This window comes from Solanum stenotomum, chromosome 10 (assembly GCF_019186545.1).
Source record: "Solanum stenotomum isolate F172 chromosome 10, ASM1918654v1, whole genome shotgun sequence".
NCBI lineage: Eukaryota > Viridiplantae > Streptophyta > Magnoliopsida > Solanales > Solanaceae > Solanum > Solanum stenotomum.
In genome coordinates, this window is record NC_064291.1 from 901889 (window position 1) to 924612 (window position 22724).

General features: G+C 34.9%; 3 protein-coding genes and 1 pseudogene across 3 annotated transcripts in view; 1 reads left to right on the plus strand and 3 right to left on the minus strand.

Moving 5' to 3' along the window:
- LOC125841350 (plastoglobulin-1, chloroplastic-like) overlaps positions 1 to 22724 on the minus strand; it is a 71563-nt gene that overhangs the window by 12462 nt on the left and 36377 nt on the right. The gene's annotated exons all lie outside the window — the stretch shown is intronic.
- LOC125841351 (plastoglobulin-1, chloroplastic-like) lies at positions 1794 to 4683 on the plus strand. Its single transcript, XM_049520463.1, has 3 exons — positions 1794 to 2680; positions 3755 to 3950; positions 4182 to 4683. The coding sequence occupies exons 1-3, from the start codon at positions 1932 to 1934 to the stop codon at positions 4491 to 4493; spliced, it is 1257 nt and encodes a 418-aa protein (XP_049376420.1). The 5' UTR covers positions 1794 to 1931; the 3' UTR covers positions 4494 to 4683.
- The window catches only part of LOC125841358 (dolichol-phosphate mannose synthase subunit 2-like), a 20334-nt pseudogene continuing 3030 nt past the window's right edge, over positions 5421 to 22724 (minus strand).
- Positions 14800 to 22724, minus strand: part of LOC125841355 (uncharacterized) — a 225423-nt gene continuing 217498 nt past the window's right edge. Inside the window, exons 2-12 of the mRNA XM_049520469.1 lie at positions 21058 to 21126; positions 20016 to 20091; positions 19826 to 19896; positions 19548 to 19649; positions 18174 to 18263; positions 17816 to 17890; positions 17561 to 17593; positions 17313 to 17390; positions 16478 to 16519; positions 15709 to 15821; positions 14800 to 14852 (exon numbers count right to left, since the gene is read on the minus strand). Coding sequence (XP_049376426.1) covers positions 14831 to 14852; positions 15709 to 15821; positions 16478 to 16519; positions 17313 to 17390; positions 17561 to 17593; positions 17816 to 17890; positions 18174 to 18263; positions 19548 to 19649; positions 19826 to 19896; positions 20016 to 20076 — 687 coding nt within the window. The 5' untranslated portion in view covers positions 20077 to 20091; positions 21058 to 21126 and the 3' untranslated portion in view covers positions 14800 to 14830. The remainder of the gene's footprint in view (positions 14853 to 15708; positions 15822 to 16477; positions 16520 to 17312; positions 17391 to 17560; positions 17594 to 17815; positions 17891 to 18173; positions 18264 to 19547; positions 19650 to 19825; positions 19897 to 20015; positions 20092 to 21057; positions 21127 to 22724) is intronic.

Consider the following 22724-nt stretch of genomic DNA (forward strand, 5'->3'; position numbering starts at 1 on the left):
CAATCTTTTGATAATATTAATTTCAGTCAACTTGTAAAATTTATAAGTAATTGGATTCATAATGTATACCATTTTTGAAAAGGTATACATTGTAGTAGATATCATAGATTCATATTCTACTTATACTAATTGAATAATACCTTGATGAACTTGATATGTTCACTTTAAATTGAAACTTCTTTTGAATTGCATAATTTTCAATGACAAACTTCAAAATCTTTTTATCCTTATATAGTTGACCTTCTGAGGGTACGTTAGCAGCATCACTTTCAATAATATTGCATTGTTGAAAATATGTAATCTGCCGAGCAGCCATGGTATGATTTGGGTATCGACCTCCTCATATTCTTCTCCAATAATTGAAAGTGTATGATGAATATCTATAGCTTTCCAAGTTATGCACAATGGATAGTCTTTGAAGTTTTCCGAACCTTTTTTCAATTCGATGTATACTTGTAATCCCATAGTGTTTCGTATCCACATAGGCATAGAATTTTCATCAATTTTATAATGAAATTCAAACGAATTCAAGGAAGTATCGACATTTAGATGGCTTGAAATCAAGAGAGTGAATCCGTTGAAATCAATGTTTGTTGTAATAACCACCCCATCCATGGAATAATTTACAAAATTATTTGTGCTATCCCATTCTCCGCTACGATGAATCAACACTATCAAAGACGCCATTTATTTGTTGATATTTGTAGTAGAACCTCGTTAATTTTTTATTTTTTTTGTATTGGACATGAAGTTTATGAATTTATGGAGTTATGGACGCTGAATCGCTTATTATCTCTGGGAGTTATGTGGTTTCCCACGTTCCGTCTTTAATGCCAGTTGAGTGTGGCAATTAGTTTCTCCAAAAAAAAAAAAAAAACCCTATTAGTTGTAGTATGTTATAATGGGCTATTTTGTGCTCCTTATCTTTTGGTCTATTAAATGCATTTTTAATTATGGGCTATATATTGCTAATTTTCAATAATAGTTGTATATATATGTCATTTACTCATTTACATTGAAGCTTGATGGGCTTTAATCGTGGTGAGATAAAACGACAGTTTTGCTACTTATTTGGTTTTTTTTGTCAATCACAATATTACCCATTTGAGATTTGTAGAGTCTCCACTTGTCGTGCAAATTCAACCACGCGAAGGGTACATTAGTGTTTTTACTTACTTCCCTTTTTAGTCTCGTTTTATTAGTAATTGTAGACTTATACATATGCAGATGAATAATAAATACTCGTCGTTTTTAGTGTTTAGAAAAATTATAATAATATAATCATTTAACTTTATAAATGGAGTTTGGGAGAATAGAATATATTCAAGTTTTATGTGTATGGATTAAAAGATCCAAATGTAAATGAGATAAACTAGATGATTATATGAAATAACAATAACATTATTGTTATTATTGATCAAGAACTTCTTCATAATAATGTGAATTAAAGAGTGTCGATTTATAATATTTATATCGTTCAACTTAGAATAAATATTGTAAAATATAGCTATTATATTTTATAATCTACAAATAAAGTTACGGATTTTGAATAATCGAATATTTTAATTTATTGTTCTTTGAGTTGCAAAACTAATTTACTTTCGATAACATATTCATGTTAAATTTTCATTTTCTAAAGATATAGTATTATTTTCGAAGAATCCAATATCCATTATTCATATTTTTGAAGAATCCAACAACCATTCATAATTTTTTAAGAATTCGAGCAGTTACTTGACAGAAATATTTCTTTTATCAATTCCTTTTAATCTAAAAAAAACATGTAGTCAACTCCTCCCAGAAGAAGAAGAGATAGCCACGGTCGTGTCCGGCGGCATCTCCACCGACCACCGCTGCTGGAAGGAGGAAATTCACTTCATCGACCGGAATCTCTATCGTCACCGACGCTAAAAGCTGCCGGAAGGAAAAAAATGTCTATTCTATCCTTGCATTCTCTCATTTTCAGCGTTAAAACCACTTCTAAATCCTACTGTTTCACTTCATTTCTTCCTTCTTTTTCAATCTCAAGCTCTAAATTTAGAAAACTTTCACAATTTTCAACTCATTCATCATTCGATGATTCTCGAGATTTTTTTGTACCAAAACCCAAGCAAAACGATGATGATTCTGATGATAAACCATTCTCATTTGTTGATGAATGGGGCGAGAGGTCGAAACCGGAGCTCCGACCCATGACGAAGTTATCGGAATCGGATCCTCCTATTGACGTAGACGAATGGGGTAGAGCTGAGCTAGGGATCAACAACTCTTCAAGGATTGAAGATGAGTGGGGCGAGAAGTCGTTTCCGGAGCTCCGACCCGCGAAAACGGTATCGGATTCGGATCCTCCTATTGACGAAGACGAATGGATCGGTGCTAAGCTAACAGGCAACGACAACATTGGTAGAGTTAGAAATCAGGGTGTTTTCGAACCCGAATCGATGGAGGAAGATGGATGGGACGAAGCTGAGGTAGTGGGGAGAATCAATGCAGGTGTTGAAGAAGACGAGAGACTTGCAGAGATGAAAAGGTGCTTAATTGACACGGTCTATGGAACAGATTTTGGGCTCAGGGCCTCATCCGAGGTTCGAGCTGAGGCTCTGGAGCTGGTTGCTAAGTTGGAGGCAGCAAATCCAACTCCAAATCCAGTTGTATTGCTTGACGGGTACTGGATTTTAGTGTGAGTTCTTGTTTCTCATTTCAATTTTCAATTTTCTGTTTTTGGCTTTATTTACCTGTGGTGGAATGATATGTGCTCGAATTGAATGGAGTCTATGTTGTCGAACTTCCCAAAATTGTTGTTGCACCTGTGTCGAAAACAATAAATCACTACTTTTGGAGGATTCAGCATGCACCGATGGCATTTTTTCAGAGTTTGAGCAACATAGATCATGGAGGATTGATACTTGATTCCGTCTTATTTAGAATATAGAAGTAGATGGTTATTGAATGATTGATTGGCTTATATAGCCACTCAACTAGATTAGAGTACAATTGACATGATTTGTTTACAGAGTTACTTGGTACTTGTTATTGGTGGAAAGTAATAGGTTTCTGTGTTATTAGTCGAGTGCACGAGAGCTGGCCCGGACACTACAATTATCTCGTGTTAGGGGCAATGAATTTGTGTTTTTGAGTGTGTTTTGCGAGGGAAGAAAGTGGCTTTTGGGTGAATCTTTGCTCTAGGATTAATATAAGGTATCTCCTAGAGAAGTGGACATATTTTGGGAGTCCTAATAGGAATAGCTGATTTCCGATTTTGAACAAGAACTTCTATAAAGCCTTCAGATTTTGACTTGGCTAAGATTGCTGTTGAACTTCTCTGCTTATTGATATAGGAGGTATACTTAGAGATGATTACCTTCCCAAGATTTTCGGCATTTAACTGCAAGTTGGAGCACATGGTGATTCCTTAACTGCAATTTTTATTAATTCCCACAGCAGCATGCCTAAGTGTTCAATGTTGTAGTGCCAGTGTTGGCTGCAATATACTAAAATGCCTGCACACAGTGGTGGTGCTAAAGGAAGGAAGGGAATTCAATTGAATCCCCTTCCGAAAATTACACTGTGCAAGTAGGGTAAAAACATTTTTTTTGTATATATATATATAGATTGTTGAATCCCCTTGACATATATAGAAGAGTTGAACTAGTTGGAAATGTAACCATTACATGCATTAACTGGATTGAGGTAGATAACCACAGGGATACTACTATGCTCAAACTCATCCTTATGTTGCTTCCTGATGTGTCAGGTTTACTGCATTTTCTGAGCTGTTACCTCTTCTGGCTGTGGGCACCATTCCTTTGTTGAAGGTCGAAAAGATTAGTCAAACAATTAGTATGAGCAGCCTTACCATAGAGAACTCAACTACATTGTCAAGCCCTGTAGCCACCTCGTCTTTCAGTGCAACTGCTGTCTTTGAAGTTCAGAGTCCATCAAGAATACAGGTACCTTTTTTGGACTGCACTGTAATTTCTTCAGAGAGGTACTATAGTGTCATATGTGAAGAGAGATATGATCAAAACCTGTACTACAGTCAAATAAGATAGTAGTCGTGGTGATGTGACTCTCTGCCCCTGGCAAACAATGCGTAGTTTATCTTGAAGAACCTCCATAAGTTTGTAGAGTACATCCGTAGCTGTGTGCATTCATATACTAACTAGTGCTTGCCTTTTCAGGTTGAATTCAAAGAAGGGACATTTAAGCCTCCGGAGATCAAGTCAAAAATAGATCTGCCAGAAAACATGGATATCTTTGGCCAAAACATTAGTTTGTCACCTCTACAGCAATCTCTGGGACCTCTAGAAAATGCTGTGGCAGGTATAGCCCGAACTATTTCTGGTCTGCCTCCTCTCAAGGTTCCAATTCCAGGTGAGAGGACAAAATCTTGGCTTATTACAACATACCTTGACAGTGATCTCCGGATTTCTAGAGGAGATGGCGGGCTTTTTGTTCTCGTTAAGGAAGAGAGTTCTCTTCTGGATCAGTAGCAAGGTCCGACCCTGTATGTATATGATATGTAGAGGTCCTTGGAGCTTCACATATACAATACATAGCTGTAAAGCGATATACATCTTGTCTTTTTAATCTATAATGCCATTTGTATAGCCATTACTCAGAGGAAAGAAACTGAAAATTGGAAAATTAAGAGCATTTGCATATAATATATGTTATTTTGAAGTTCTGGTGTTAGCTGTTTCCAGTTGTTGGTACACTTGTGTCACTCTACCTTCTCTTGAGGTCAAAATTTGTTTCATTGCAATATTACTATCATGAACTCGTGAAGTATGTAGGGGGTGAAGAAAGTCCTCTCTTATAGGAGAGGGACTATTGAATGAAAAAAGAAGTCTTCAAGAAGTGTCGTTAGAAATCATGAAAGAAATAGCTTTGAATAAAGATGCGTTAGCAGAATTTTGATAACGATGGGTGTATGTAGGATCCTCCAAAAGTTGTGCATTCATTGGAGAGTCCGAGCAACATAGGCCAAATCTTTGGCCACAACAAAGGGAAAGGACTTTCACCCACATTCTTAAGTGAAAAGCAAAGCTACAAACAAGGCAAAGAACTTTCACCACATTCTTGAGTGAGAAGCACGTGGTGGTGCATACATTCTACATTCCCTAGGCCACCTTATTTTGTTATATATTTTCACTTGTGGCGTTCAAAGTAGTAATTGATGATACAATGGTGGTGGTCGAAACCAAAAGACTTGTTTCGTATAACTGTCATTGATCAAAGTTTTTTACACTCCTCCAGCTAATAACAAGAGAATAAATCAACCATGTTTTGTTTAATGCATGTGTGTAGAGTGTAGTGAATAGTGACAACTACAAAATCATATCGAGAGGTTCCAAATTGCAGTGAACTCGAGAATACAGAAAAAACTATGTGCTCTCCGACATGGGCTATTCAAAACGAGATCAATTATCATGAACTCAATAGAGCAAACAATGGACTTGCCGCAGCCACATCATGCCTTCTTCTTCTTGGACTTGAGCATGACGTATCCAATAAACACGCTCAAGAAGCAGATGAGCGCCACTACAGCATATACAGGAATGAGAATAGCGTATTCTTGTGGTAGAAAATACTTGTGCACGAAATGATTGCTATCAACAAGAGGCTGAAAGGACAAAACAACATTTGCACATCAATCTCTAGATAAAACTTAGGTTGCAACGGTCAGTTATGTTGCTCGGACTCTCCAATAATGTTGCCACACCCGTGGTCAGATCCTTCAAAAACGTACTGCTTTTGAAGAATCCAACATGCACCTAGCGACATTTTTAAAGAGTCCGAGCAACATAGAAGGTCAGTACAGAATGGGATGGAAGAGATTATGAGCTGACCAGAATGATAACCCAGAAGATAATATGTAAAAATGGACAAACTAGCCAATGTTAAAATGTGCCCAACAGCTCTGTCAGCTAACTCCATCGAGACTCCTCTGCTTGTGCCGCCTGTAAAAGAAGAATGTTTCAGTTAAGAACTTGTGTACCTTACAAAAAGAGGATCAAAACAAAAAAATTGGCGTGGTCACAGGTTTGCGGGTACCATACAAGGTTCAAGGGACTAAAAGGAGAGAAGATAGAAAAAAATTTTGCCGACATGGTTTGGTAAAATTTCTTATGTCATTGTTTGGGTGCTTGTTTTAGTCTATAAAGTGACTTAACATGTTTGCACACTATCTTTTCTTTATCAGGAACCACAACACCCTCGGGTTGTTCCATGTAAATGTCTTCCTCCAATTCTCTATTTATGAAAATTGTTTTCACATTCATTTGATGAATTTGGAGGTCATATACCGCAACTAATGCAATTAACATCTGAATGAATGTAATTCTAGTTACTGACGAGTATGTGTCGACAAAATCAAAACCTTATTTTTGTCTACAACCTTTGACAAAAAGTCTTGCTTTGTATTTGTCAATAGTTCTATCGACTTTCATTTTCCTTCTGAAGATTCACTTTGATCCCAAAGGTTTATTTTTTGGAAGTAAATTAATTAACTTCCAATATGGTTGCTCAAGATTGAATCAGTCTCACTATTGACACCATCTTTTCAAAAGAATGAGTCCACAGAAGACACAATAAATGTTACAAAGTCATATTCAAAGGAAGTAGATGTCCTTTGACATTTACTACGCCTCTGAATCTCTTTATTAAGTACATCCTTTTTTTTTCTTTCCAAGGTCTTTTAGACCCTTCACTAGACTACTCAAGTTTAATTTTACAGTCCACAGTCATAGGTCCTATTTTAATCCTTTTAGGAATAGGAACTTGGGCTTAGGCTAGACACCCCACACTTTGAAATATTTTGAGTTGGATTTCCTTACTTCCCATTTCTCATATGGAATAGATTGTGTCCTGAACAAACAAAACTTTTTATTGCTTTCTTTCTGAAAAGACAATTTTTTGTCGTTCCGTTTTGTTGTAAGGATAGCTCATCCATACAAGTTTTGTGGTAAACCTGAACTTATAAGTAATGTAGCCATCATTTCCTCCAAAGTTTGATTTTTTTTTTCAATTCTGCAATTCCATTAGATTTAGGTGAATAGGACAGTAGTGTGATGGATAAATCTACTTTCCAAGCATATTTCTGCAAAAGGAGATTTATATTCTCCATCCCTATCACTTCTTATCTTTTCATGTATTGATTTCAACTTTAATTTAATTTTATCTAGACGTTTCTATTGCTTCATCCTTACCATTAGCAAATAAACATAACCGTATCAAATGCAATTGTCAATAAAAGTTATGAGATACTTTTTCCCACCACGAGATGATGTTGACTTCATATCACAAATGTCAGTGCAAATCAACTCTAAAGGATTAAAATTCCTTTCAACAGATTTATAAGAATGCTCAGCATACTTAGATTTCACACAAACTTGACATTTTAATTTATTGCACTCAAAGTTAGACAAAACTTCTAAGTTGATCAGTTTTCCTTACAAGGTTTTGTAATTGATATGTCCCCAAGTGTTCATCACAAACAATTTGACTCAAGCAAGAACAAATAAAAATATTGAGTTTGAAAAGCTCTCCGTGAGGTAGCTTTTTCTCACAAATATTTGTTCCTATTTCTTACAATTTTGTGTGATACAAACATTGTTTAGAGTCATCACCTTGTCAAATGTCCTTTTCGGAAAGACCTTTCCATAACTTTCAATTTGATTGTTATAGAACTACCCATGAACAAAGTTTCATCGGTTCCAATAAAGGCAATATAGTCCAAATGCTTCTTTTACAAAACATGACAAATGACTATTCACCAATATTCATGTCTATACAAATAGTTATATTTAATAGACATATCTTTTCATGAAAAATCACAACATTTTAAGTGACACTTTTTCATAAAAGAACTCAATCATTTTGAACAAGTATACATACAATTTGGTAGTTTCATACTAGTCATACCATATACTAGTAAAAGAGAAACTCAACGACCACAATATCATATATACTCCAAAAATTTTGTGGGTCTAACATAATACAAAAGTATCATCGAATTTCATATCTTGTGTTCCAAATTTAAATTAGACACTAAGTCTAATTTTATCTTTGTCATAAGCAAAGAACCCCCCACATTTTAAATATGAGCTCAAAAATATTTTTCAAGTATTTGAAAATAGTTTTTCCACATATTTTTTCCCATGCTATCAAAGTGTCATTGGCAACATGAAACCTCTTTTGAAAATATTTTTCTACAAAAGAATTATAATGTTTCAATTCTCTGTGACAATCTTTACACAATGTCAAAGTTCATTTCATAGAGGCACAAAATCACAAACTCTAAGTCACTAGTATTTTTCCTCTATCACAAATAGACATACCACTTAGTATTTAGAATACTAACAATAAAGACAAAAAAAAATTGTCAACTTATTTCTATATAACAATGAAGTTTATAGAAAGTCAAAAGTACAACATTGACTTATTATGTGAAGTTTTCATATTCTTCAAATCAATGGCATAGTCTAATTTATCCAGAGTAGAAAACTACAAAAAATTTAGTCTACAAAAATCAGACACAATCAAATTTCACATGGAGTACAAAACTACAAAAGTTTTTTTTTAGTCTCCAAACAGAATTAAATATATTCTTAGATTATCACATAGATATGATTTTCTTTTCAAATAGCCTTCCAACTATAAAGTTTTGACATACTATTTTATCAAATAAAAATGTGCATATCTAATTCTGCAAACTAAAGAATTTTAAAGGCAACACTTTTTGCCAAGGAAAATTCATTCAAAAAACCATATGGTTTGCAGATCTTTTTCCAAAGACATACATGATAAATATCAAAATTGTTAACTTTTAGAAACTATTTTCCTCCTTAGATAAATAATAAGAAGGTTACTCGGTGTAATCTTTAACCGAAATACCACCAATTCTTTTAGTACATTCTCAATTCGACCTTGCTAAACAAAGCATTGAATTCTGGAGAAGTAATGCATTAATCTTCTACTTTCATGATCTGTTTCTCTCAATCAGTAGAATACAAGAAATACCAACAGTATAATAATTTACTTAAGATTGTTGTTCATCTTGTATTCCTAAGATACTTAGAACAAAACTTTGAAGAATTTGGTAAGAAACACCAAAGTTTAAAGAGTAGAAAATTAAAACTAGTAGAGAAAATAGAATCAGAAACAGATTAGAAACAATATAAAAATATTTTTCTCAAAGAAAGAAAATCGAGCCCACTGAATGCGCAGTGTCCCTTTAAGGAAATTATTCCCCTCAAGTACCCGAGGTTAATGGAATATATCCTCCCAAGATAGAACGATCTTACTCACCGGTGTATCAATACCTAAAATCACGGTGTCAGCGAACCACTCAACGGCAGTAAAGTACACTTAGAATACTAGATTTAGTAGTAGTAGAAGAAGTCCAGAAAAATTCGTATTAACTAAAATGAGAGGAAACCCCTCAATTTATAGAAAACAAATGGTAGTGTGAAAATGTTCTTATTGTGCCTTACCGGAAAGGTCACAAACCTTTGGAAAAGTCACAACCTTTCGGAAAGGTCACAACCTTTCATAAAAGCCGCAACTTTTCATAAAAGTCGCAACTCTTCATAAAAGTCACAACTCTTCATAAAAGTCGCAACTCTTCATTTTCCATTCACACCTTTTAAATCCCAACAGAAAATAATATAGAAATCATAGCAAGTAACAACATACGACGATAGATACCAAAAGAAAAAAACTATAATAATAATAAGACTAATACGATAACAAACATATTAACAACTCTAAACCTCAGCAGTGGCAGAGCCACCTTACTATTAGGGGGTTCATCCAAACCCTATTCGGTGGAAAATTATATAATTTATACATGGTTAAAATAACTTTTTAGGTATATATAGTAGATGTTGAACCCCCTTCGGCTACTTGGTGTGTCTATTTTTTCAGATTTTGAACCTCCTTATTGAAAATCCTGACTCCGCCACTGCCCTTGGAAAGCAAAACAACCTTCCCCTACCTACCGCTCTATTTAAAATCATAAACTTTAAAAATCTTAAGTATTTCTTAAACTTTGTAATTAATCAAACTTTACCAAACAAATGCAGCAGACACGTTATCATTTACCAAACATAATCAATTCTTACGGTACAACCCTCCTTTAAGAGTATTTATTTTATTATTTATACTACATATACAAAATCTCTTTTCGCATTAACAAGATAAGAATAGATCGATGTAAAAAATATTCCGCGTGAAAAAAGACTATACTCTTAAACAGGTTTAATAAAAAATAATTTATTTTAATATAAATATTAGTGATAATTTTCACACTTCAAACTTATGATTTATTGATTATATAAAGATAATTTAACCGTGGCTACAAGCCTCCTTTTTCATATTGACAAAATATGAAATGCATGCATGCTTGTGCCTAAAAATCCAAAAACAATGTTGAAAGTCAAAGAGATGAAAGTTGGACTTATTATTTTCAAACCTTAGAATTTTCATTATTATTTATTGTATTGGGTAGTATATTTATATTTTAATTAACGTAGCTATCAACAATGATATTTATAGGATAGAATTAGTCTTTTAAATTTTTGAGTTCTAGATTTTAGACTGTATATCTTAATAAATTTGAAATAGATTATTTGTATATAAATATTAAGTAAATTTTTAATATAAAGATAAAAGTTTGGTTAAATTATTGGATTTTATGAATCTGTAACAAATAATGTAAATTCACCCTAGTTGTTTTCAACCATTAAACTATATAGAAAAGAAAAAAATTAAAAAGGGAATTTCGATTGCAAATTTATCTAATAGGATTCGTACTACATATAGCTAGAGCCGTCAATATGGGTTAAGCCTGTTGGGTCGGCCTGGTCTAACCCGGGATTTAATAGGGCTGAGCTAAAAATTTTGGAGCCCATTTAAGAAAAGAGTTTTTTAGCCCGGCCTGAATAAGTCTGCTGATTTGTGAGGCTTGAGAAATATAGGTAGGGCCGGCCCGTGGGCCAATAAAAATTAATTAAAAATATAATATAATATTAAAATTTAAAATTAAAGAGATCCAAACTCAAAATCTATTTATAGTTTTTTAGGGAATCACTAAGTATAGAAGTTGCATCCACCATGAATATGTCCAAACACTTGTTGCTACTCAAAATTGGTTACATGGTTTTTCCCAAACTGGTAATATATTTTTGTGTACATTTAAATATTATAATTCTCAATTTAGTTATTTTTTAATATTTAATTAATTGAAACCGCATATAAATTGCAGATGAAAATAAAGATGCTAAGACAACTTTCCCACAAGTTGATTCAGATATGCTCGATGAAGACGATCATGAAGTGTTAGATACGTCATATGTTTCATGAAGTGTTAGATACGCCATAAGTTTTATAATTTTTTAAGGAGTTTATTTTTTACTTTTTTATGGTTGGAATATTGTCATAATTTTTGTGTTTTATTGTGATCATTGCAAAACAATTAGGTTAATATTTCTATTTAGATATTTATACTTCTACTTGAAAAAAAAATTAACAAATATTATAAAGATAATTTTATTTGTGGATTTGATTAACAAGTAGTAACATTACCATGTAATATTGTTTTGTCGATATTTATGATAATATTTTTAAATTATAATTTATAATTTAATTTAATAATTATAAAAAAATATATAGCTTTTAAAAAAGTGGGTTGGCTCGGCAAGCCTGTAGCCCACGTACTTGTGGGTTGGGCCGACCGTTTTCTGGCCCACACCAAAAATGGGCTAGCCTGGCCTGGTCCGTAAAATGTCAAGACCTGTATGGGTTAACCCGGATGGGATGGACTAACCCATATTGACAGCTCTACATATAGCTCATTAAAAAAGAAAACACTTATTTGTAAGATCACACTTATTTATCTATATTAATTTAATTTCAAAATTAATTTTTTCTCGAATTGTGAATCTACTCAAAAATAATTTTTCTATTTTTTTTAATGAAGAAGTAATGTTGCGTATATTCTATCTTTCTCAAATTTATTTTATTTGTAGGATCACACGGAGTATGTTGGTATTATTTCAAATCTCAATTATTGGTGCACTAGTAAGAGATTTAGGTAAGTTTTCTTTTTCTAATATTTTAGGCCAGCTATTATTTTTTTTCATGAAAGACACATATGATAATTTACTATATAAGCCAAAGCTCAATCATGGCTTATAAATGCATGAATATCTTAAACTATTAATTAATAATTATGCTAATTCTTCTTAGAATTTGACTTAGTACTTTCAATAGTGACGTTTCTAAGGCATCTTTTGGGCAGTGGCTCGGGGTATGATGAGAGAATTATCTTTTCAATTTGATATTTTTCTTTTAAGTTTCAATAGTATTGACTATGACACCTTTCACAAATTCAATTATAGTTGTGTTTCGATGAAATTAGAGCTGAGCAGAGTAAAATAAACAAGAAACTACCAAAAATAGAAATTATGAAGCTCTACAAACCATTGATCTAGTAATGAAGCCAGTAATTTTAATAAAATTCTTTTAAAAATTGCAAAAGTATCAAAATATTTGAGATTCAAACTCGTGACTTAAGCAATTCTTAAGCTAGCTTTGTTATTGCATTTGAAGTTTCCCTTATGTCTAGAGATTTGACAAACAAAAAAAATTATTTTTGATAAAAGAAGTTCGATAAATCCCCTCCGAATCATTCAATTGTGCCCTTGTTTGACACAATACTTGAATTCCTCTGCATGTTATTAGAGACAAATTCAAAATTTTAAATTTAACGAGCGTAAAGTATCATCATCAATTGTGATAACAAGTATAGATAGAGGTAATATATAAGTTTAATAAACCATCGTAATTATATTACAATAAAAAGTAGAGACCCCAAAAAAAGAAAATGGAATCTTGCTTTTAGTAGTGGTTTAATAATGGACTCAAAAACTTAGTCTTTTAAGGGCATTGCAAAAGATATTACGGATTACTTTTCTTTAATATTTAAAAAAACATCGACACAATACAAAATTTGTGTTAAATTACACACAACGGATTCAATAGAACTCATCAATTTTAGCTTGAATTATAGGAAGTGTTAAAAAAATCACATATATATATATAAAGAATATAACTTACTGACTCGAAATCCTAAATTTGCTATTATTGATTTGCAACAATTTCAATAATCATAGTTATTGATAGACTTGTCAAGTAATCGTTTTAACCTAAAAATCAACAACACAAAGACATTGTTCTAAGCAACTTCTTTGCTTAACGGGTTTGGGACTAAAGATTGGTTACGTATTTGTGTTTCTCTAAACCCATTTTTACAAGCTCATATCTAACTCGATCCGTCCAATTGTTTGTCGAAACTAGCTAAGGATGTCATCATAATTGAGTGTTTTGAATAAAATGATCTTAAAGATCATGTCCTTAGTTACAAGCTTGTACTCATGCTTCTAAAGCTACACTTTGTGATAATAGAGAAGTGTTTCAAATACTTTTCAATAAGGGGAGAATTCAATAAATATGAGATTTTCTGCAACAGTATGAATGACCTCTCTCTGTTATTTTTCCATTATTCTTTTTGAAGGATATGTTCATTTATGTCAAAATAGATTCTTTATTTATATTGTTAGTTATTCAAGCAAGTCTGATTATCCTCGACTTTGCATATTGCCCTCTTTGTACTTCAGAAAGATCAAATTTGAAGATTTAAAAAAAAAAATCAAATTTTATGCAAAGTCACGTTGAAATTTATTAAGATTTAAGATGTTGGAATCCTTTCCTATTTGCTTTGGTAATAGTTTCTTTAGATTCTACTTTAGAAACTCCCCCAAACAATCTACTCTCCCATCCCAATTTATTGTTTCACAAAACATATATATAGTTTAAAGAAAAGACTAAAAACCTTTGAACCTTCTTATATAAAATAAATTAAAATATTTGTATAAATATAAATAAATTTGTTTGGATGATTGTTACCTATGGTTTATTGTATTATGTTGTTTCTTAAACACAATATTTATTTTAGTTGTTACTATTTAATTGTATCTTATCATCAAATTCATCATGATACAACAAAATGTTTCATTATCTACACCGACCAATTTGATGTAATTGTATAATTTACCTTATTTAATTTTTCCCATTTTGTCTCTGCTTATTATCTAATATTTTATCCTTCGGCTACCTTTTTATAATAACTCTCTTGATAGGTTCAAAGGTGAAATACGAATTTTAAAGTTAAAAACGAAAATAGGATAGTATAAGTTGGAACAAAAGTAGTATTTAATCAAACATATTATTTTCAATCTTAGCGCTAATCAATGAGTACATACAAGTAGTACGGAAGCAACTATGCTTCAACAACACCAAGGAGAAGCAACAATCATGATAAAACTCGACGCAACGACCAACAAACAATGTAAAAATAAAGGAACACAATGGAAGATGTTTTCTTGCATAACAACACACTAGTGAAATTCCACAAGTAACCTAAAACAAAAAACCTCGTAAGGTACAAAAATAACTAAGGAATGTACAATCCTGTTCCAAAGAAATGATAGAAAGAACATAACATTGCAGTATTCTTCCATTCATTGGCGTGTACTTATTTCAGCATGTACAAATTTCTGCGATTACAATTACCAACACAGTGAAAAAATAGCTTAGGACAAATTCATATCATAACAAACCCAGAAAAGCAATCCGAGAGATTGCCATTCATTACAACAAAAAAAAAATCACCACCCACCCTCCTGTCACGTGTTGTGCCTTAATATATCACACCAAAAGATATAAAGAAATAACAAACGAGAATTTCACATATTTCCCTTAATCATCACTTGGTAGAGGCCGTCCTGTTAAATCCATGAACGAAAAGATGATTAGAAAGATATATGGTTATTCCACAGCAGAAGATAATTAAGGATCTTGACCTATATAATATGTTAACTCTACTCAATCCCCTGCTCCAAAGGTCGATCTAGGATTCTTAGTTTATTAATTCCTAAAGTGACCTCATTTAATGTACAATATTAATTACACACGTAGTCAAGTATTTATAGATATCAAGTAGATCTTGGCAAAAGCTATTGCTTCTTGGGAACCCATAGGTTATTACCCTGATCTGCCACTGCCCCCCCCCCCCCCCCCCCCCCCCCCCCCCCCCCCCCCCCCCCCCCCCCCCCCCCCCCCCCCCCCCCCCCCCCCCCCCCCCCCCCCCCCCCCCCCCCCCCCCCCCCCCCCCCCCCCCCCCCCCCCCCCCCCCCCCCCCCCCCCCCCCCCCCCCCCCCCCCCCCCCCCCCCCCCCCCCCCCCCCCCCCCCCCCCCCCCCCCCCCCCCCCCCCCCCCCCCCCCCCCCCCCCCCCCCCCCCCCCCCCCCCCCCCCCCCCCCCCCCCCCCCCCCCCCCCCCCCCCCCCCCCCCCCCCCCCCCCCCCCCCCCCCCCCCCCCCCCCCCCCCCCCCCCCCCCCCCCCCCCCCCCCCCCCCCCCCCCCCCCCCCCCCCCCCCCCCCCCCCCCCCCCCCCCCCCCCCCGCCACCACTATAGAAAGGTGAATACCAACTCTCGAGGAGGAAAAAAATTATTAAAATAAGCAAACTACACTATCAAAACTCAAATCCTTCAGAGTGGTAATAATAAAAGGAAAAAGAGAGTATGGGGAGATGCAGCGTTAAAACTTGCGAAAAGAATTCTGGAACTGAAGAAACAATAACTCAGCAGGGGTCTAGGCGGCTCTCTCAATTTATCAATACCATCTTGAGTAATACCATCTGTAATAAATTTGTTGTTGTTTACTTCCGGTAAGGAGTCTGCAAGTTCTTTAAGGCCCTGTAACAAGATTAGTGAAGTCAAATGCTAGTGAAATTACAAAGGTTCCTGATATTCACTGAGACGATATGAAATGACAAGAAATATGAACCACAACATATTGTCACAGACTTAGAGTCTCACTAAAGCTCCATGTGGCACTTGACAACTTACTCACGAATCTTTCACGATCTTGTAAGCTCAAGTAAGCCCTTTGAAGCTAGACCGCTAAGAGAATGCAAAGAAAGACTTCAAAAAATTTGAAAAATTTGGAAGAAGGATTTGTATTAAGCTTGGAAGATTGCTTACAAGTTGTTGGATGCCTTACAAATGAATGCCCCATCTATTTATACTACAACCTAGGGGCTAAAGTGCAAATAAAATTTACTTTACAAGTCCCTAAAGTATTTACACTTTGGTCCCTCTCTAGAACTCTCTACATGTTCTAGGATATTCCAAAGTATTCTTAAAATGTCTAAAGGGTTTCTAGAGTCTTCCAAAGAAATTCTCCAGGGAGTTTTAGAGTCTTCTATTAACCTCCCCACAACACTAGATTCTTCTCCCTTATTTCAATGCTGAATTTCTTGGACAGTGAAGTGGCGGGACATGACAATATGCTCTAGTAGACGAACAATGAGCAGTAACACGACAAGAAATATTCAAGTTAGCCGAAGTACCATCAGAGTAGGTGTAGAGTTGCCCACAATTTTAAGTTGTTCCTGCAGCAGGAAGTTATGATTAAAAAAGATATTGGTAGCAAGCATCAAACAACCCTAAACCATCAAAATATCATACCATAAAAAAAGAGAAGAAAAATAGACTCATAGAGCATAAAATACCTAGAAAGTTTCACAGTTTTTTAATGTATGTAATAAAAATCTTTATTATCTCCACTGTATTTTATTCTTGCAATGCTGCTCCCAATGTTTTGCAAACAATATCTCATACACCAAAATATCCATGACTCAACTGTACCGAAGCCATTAATTGTTTTGGTCTATTTGTCAGAACTCTTCTCGAAGGGAAGTAAAATTACTGATAAAGCGAAATTTTCAATCTCACTTTCACGCCAGGACTAAAATCAGAAACATTTAAGGCAAAATTGTTATCCAATTATGTGGTCTTTGGATCATAGTATAAGTATCTTAAGAGGTTCTCTCCGTGCTTTAAATACGAAAAACTTCAAAAAAATCCTATCATGCACGGAGAATAATCAAGTAGGATGGTGTTTGGACATGAATTGAGTGATATTTGAAAAAAGAAAAAAGTAGTAGTATTTGAAGTTAAGTCGAAAAAGAGTGTAAAATTGTACTTGAAAAAATGTTAAAGTTTGAAGGAACTTTTTTAGAATAAGGATACTTATTTCTTTTCTGGTTCACTAAACATATCCACACTCCCGAGCCTTCCGATGCAGGGAGAGAATTAGAAGCATAAGTCAATTTGTGCAAGCATAAAGCTGAGGCAAACAACATTTTAGTGGAAAAAGTTACTTGAACTAACAATTGTACGAACCTGCAGTGTCTCAGGCATCTTCACCTTTTTTCCATTGATAAAATTACACAGGTACATAACACCAGCATTTCCAAGTTCCTGTTATCAACAGTAAGTGCAATACTTAGTACTGAATATAAATGAAGATGACTTGGAAAATAGATATTCGCTACTAGTTCCAGAAACCACATATTAGACCTTTTTGGCTATTAATAATAATGAACAGAATTTGTAGCCTAATAATTGAAATAACATTTTTTTCAAATTACCTGCTTGCCTTCCAAAGAAAGTAACTTGCCATCCTACAAATTCAAATACAGTTGAGACAAAAAGATCAGTAGGTAACAGATATTATTATGAAATACATGTCAATATATGTTTACATCGACAGGCACAATGACTAAGATGACAGTTAAGACCATTGAAAAAAGCTTGTACTCCACACAGATTTAGATATAACAGAAAGAAAAGAGCCTTGAAATCTTTTTGGAGAAATACACACTATGGCTGAAAGAAGAGCTCACCAGACCAGAAACCATCCTATTTAGTTGATCCAGATCAAAACCAATCTGGGACAGATCACCATGCACGTCATTAACCTGTTCCAGAACAACAAAAATCTGATTATAACAACTCCATACTTAACTTTTCTTTTCTTTTAATTGGTACCAACTCCATACTTTTCATTATAATTTTGTTCTGTGATTTTAACTTTGATAAGGAAAAACAATATTATGATTCTCTTGTGGTCATAGGAACTGGAAGGTAGGAATCTGACATTTCCACTACAAGAGAAACATAAAAATAAAATAATATAGTGCCATGAAATTAGACGACAAGCCCGGACAACAACATAAACATATGTGAAGTAGATGTACACACCTCACTCCTAATTAGTTTTGACATCTCCATTTGCTCATCCAATTTTCCATCCACATTCTCAATTCGCTGTGTTAAGTGCCTCTTTGTAGCCTGATCAAAGCACAAAACAGAACCTAAGAAAGGATGGAATTAACAAGACATTATACGTAATTACAAACCCGCATATTTGTAACATTAGAAACAATGTTGATGTGATGCAATATATTTACATCATTACATGGAACATGTCAAAGTGTCAGCTCAGAAGAAGCTATGTAAATAGAATTGTATGATATATATCAAAGTAATGAATCTCTATTTGTTCATCTGAACGAAGAAAGGTAACCGGACCCTTGATAACCAACTGATAACTAGGCTTAACTATGAAGCTTTCCTCAAATTTAGAATTGCTTGTAAATAAAAACACATCAAGAATAAAAGAGATACATCATCTCCACATTCAAACAGACGCCACCCTTGAAGAGAAGCACAGACTTGATGAGCCAAGTCAGATTAAAAAAACTTACACCTATGTATAGTAGTTGGAATATTTTTCACACAATGACCACGCTAATATTTCATTGCCCACCGCATAGTCTTGAACTCGCTGTTTCCAGCAAAGTGCAAACAGCTGCTATGTGTACTCTCAACCAATTCCAACTTAACCAGAAGTTTTAAGGAAGCTGTACAGCAAGTCTGTCCATACCAAGCTAATTTGTCCATAATTTATATTATGAGTTGAAGCTCAATCTTGGCAGATAAAATAGATCACTCCTTTAGAGATTCAAAATCAAGCAGAAAACAGGGTTCCTATGCAGCAGGAACCAGATACTGCCATGACGCACAGAAGCAGCAACTAACAAATGATGCATGTGCAAGCCCAGAAGACCATCCAATAATCTCCAACACAACTTCAGGTGTACTATACAATCTGATTTAAATGCGCCAAATGGATTGTCTGGGTGAGTTTTAGTAATTAAGACCCGAAATTGGGAGTTCCAACATTTAAACAGACGTAGGACACATCAATCCAGCTAGTTTCTAAGTTCAAGGTCCCGGCCCAGGGCCCTCTCCTGCTCCCTCCTCCTTCTCCTCCCAAAGTTAACTAACATTGGAAAAAGCCTAAGGGAATAGGACCAGATATGATAAGGTAAATTCAGAAAATACAGACACGAAAAATGGTTTCTGGCTAACATCAGGAGTCCTCGGCAGGTAAGGGATCTGATAATGTAGTAACAGCACACTATTGGGTATCAAGTTTTTACCGGAAGAACCATAACCACCGTAAGTAAGAATGGAAAAAGGGCATACTTTTAACTTGAATGCATGGCAAGGCTAACATGTGCAAAGATTGCAGAGGAAGAACTAAAGAAGAAAGCACAAGTGTATACTCACAGCAAGGGCCTCTGAGACATTATCGAGATGTTTTGTCAGATTTGAAACAGCAGTTGCCATATTCTTTTTTGTTACATACATAAGGTCAGAGAATGACAAACCCTACAAGTATAACGAGAGAAAGAGGTGAAGATAACACAATGAAATTACAGGTCATGAGAGAAAGAAAGTATTGCATGAATTATTAAAAGCTCGACATGGTGTCTTTTACTTCAGGCTAGTGGCAATCTCCTTTGAGATGTAGTATCAATAAATAAGGAATCTAAGGGTTATTTCACCTTCCACCACATGTATCCATAACCTAAGGCACCTGCTGCAGCGGCTGGCATTACCAGAGATGTCCAGTTACCTGCCAGGAAAAATGGGATTAAGGAACACCATCATTAAAAAGCAACTTCTGCCAAGTCAAAGGCAAAGATAGAAAAATCTAGTATGAGACGGCATCACTGAAAGCATGCTAGAACATACCACTAGAACTTCCATTAAGAACAGTAATTGATCGTGCGGAAGCCAATTGTCGAACCTCCATTGCCAATCTACGAACCTACAAAAGAAATAAAGGAATCAATTGAAATCCTAAAGAAGTAGGGGTGATCACCTTTTTTTTTTTTTTTTGACAAGTACAATACAGAGAATTTTTTAATCCATTTTTGGTAGAGAAGATTCACCATGGATTTCAAATCTCGTCCATACAAGACAGAAAAAGTCCCACTGGAGAGGCGGCTGGGAGAATGGCATCGGGATAACCACATCCTACCACTCATCACTAGCTTATAGTTTCTAGACCAATAAACCATGGATCTCAAACAATGGTATTTCTCTTCAGCAGATTTTACATTTTGTGGTAAATAATTTGTACTTTCATACACAACACCATAACAAATTACAAAACTATATCTCATTCCCATGCAACAATATCTAGATATCGTGGGCATAGGGGTGGCTCAAGAGTAAGGCTAGTAAACATATGCTTTAGGCCCAAAAAAATTTAATAGTGAATTTTATGATTTTAATTTCACTTGAAATAATATTCAATATTATTTATTTTTTAAAAAACTAATAAAAAAAGAGGAACTATCTACTTTTTATCAAGAATATTTTAGAAACTTGAATTAAACTCAAATCTTCATATTGATAAATAAAGTTTTTAAGATGCGAAGTTAAATGCTTATTGTCTTTTAAGAATATACACTCTAAAACCAAGTAGTATGTATATAATATTTTTGTGTTTAAGGCCTCTTAATGTCATTCTATGGAAAGGAAATTGAAATTTAGAAAGGTTAATTCTAATTTATAGGTAAAATAGATCATCTATGTTGCTCGGACTCTTCAAAAATGTCAACGAGTGCGTGTCAAATTTTTCAAAAGTAGTGTATTTTTGGAGAATCCGACACGCGTGAGGCATTGGAAGTGAAGAGTCCGTGCAACTTAGCATATCACAACTCGATTGATCATCCAAAAAATATATTAATAAATAAAATAATCTTAACGACAAGATTAAGTTGGGTACCTGTGCAGCAATGACATCCGATTCTCCACCATCTGATTCCCCTGTCTTTTCATAACTTTTGACCAAATTCTGCCACAAACATTGGAAAAGAAACGTTTAAACTCAATACGTGTGAATACAAGTTATTTCATCATGCCCCTTGGCAGTTTTGCTTTCAATTTATATTATCTGGTCCTAGCTTGCTCCCTTACTCGACTCCCTAGTGCTCCCTTAGTGACTCAAACCTATAACCTTAAGGAAAGGGACTCGAACCTATAACCTTAAGGTTGGAGGTGAAGGACGCTTACCATCTAAGCAGATTCTAGCTCATTAAAGATGCAAAAATAGACATATAACACAAATAGTAACATAGATATACAACCGTACCATCTCTATAACAGAATTGAAAAAACACAAATGTCATGACCTGAATAAATGAGCTAAGTGAAGAATAAAGAAATGACGAATAGAATTATAACACCTGGATGTACGAGATTTAATTGGAGTTAATGAAGCTAAAGGGCTGTGATTGCACGTGAGCATCCTATAACTAAGTTCCTGGAAGAGCAAAAGGGGCATTGATCAAATTGGTATTATTCTCGTGCTCATCTCTCTCTCTTCTAACAGACTCTCTTCTCTTCTCTTCTTTTCAATCTCCTTCTAAATTCTTTTCTCATCTAAATCTGCATGTCCTTATGGCTATGGCGAGTTCGTCAGTTAGTTTCCGTTAAATGTAGTTTTAATTTTCATGTAGTAGATATCCTTGTCTCTAATTTTCCAGTTATAAATCAGAAAATCCCAAAAACTATTGTGTTCGATTATTTTCTTTTCCATTTGAATTTCCATATCTCAATCGAGATCATAACAATTGGTATCAGAGCAACGAACCTATCTCGACTGTGGGTAGTAATTCGATGAAGATGTTCCAGGAATCAAAAAAGAGGTTGGCGGTGTCATATAACACTTTGGCTACGGAAGGAGTGACTGGAATAGTTGTGAATGTTAAGCAATTGCAGAAGTGTGAGGATTGCACATGCAGCATTGACTGTGATTGTAACTATTGCCTCTATGGTTGCATACGCAGCATTGATTGCCATTGTTACTTTTGTCTTGATGAGGTGATGGAGAAGAGCAATGCGTTGAACGACTCTATCAAAATTGAGGCAGAGAAGCGAACCATAGAAGTTGTTTCAATTGCACCTTTACAAATTCAAAAAATGGCAGAGATCAAGTTTATCATGACAACTGTGAAGGTTGAAATAGCAGGTAAAACATCTGTCTACTTTCTCGCTCATGAGTTAAATTTGCAACAAATTGGTGAGGTTTCTTGGGTTAGTAGACGAGTCTCTGGATATGTAGTAATGAAAGAGAAATTGAAGGAAATGAAACGAAGAGTTGCTTCCCACTTGTTTGATGAAATGTCCGAAAGGAATCATGTCCGCATAGTACATGTATTCGTAGGAATTAAGACCAAGTTCTCTATTGAATTAGTTGGAAATGGACTGGTTGTTCCCATATGGGATCCAGGGATAAGTTTGAAGACCCTGAAGTTAACTGGTCACACAAGTAATGTTCGAGAAATTTTGATTGATATGACTAGCATGTTTTGTTTGCATAGATCTTCTGATAACATCAACCGAGTGTGGGATACGGGATGGCAGTGGTTTATGCATTCTCCTGTTGTCCAT

Bases quoted from the DNA above. Each gene is read 5' to 3' on its own strand.
- LOC125841351 (XM_049520463.1), top strand. From the start codon at position 1,932: ATGTCTATTCTATCCTTGCATTCTCTCATTTTCAGCGTTAAAACCACT. The intron at 2,681-3,754 runs GTGAGTTCTTGT...CTGATGTGTCAG, and splicing joins GACGGGTACTGGATTTTAGT to GTTTACTGCATTTTCTGAGC. The intron at 3,951-4,181 runs GTACCTTTTTTG...TTGCCTTTTCAG, and splicing joins AGAGTCCATCAAGAATACAG to GTTGAATTCAAAGAAGGGAC.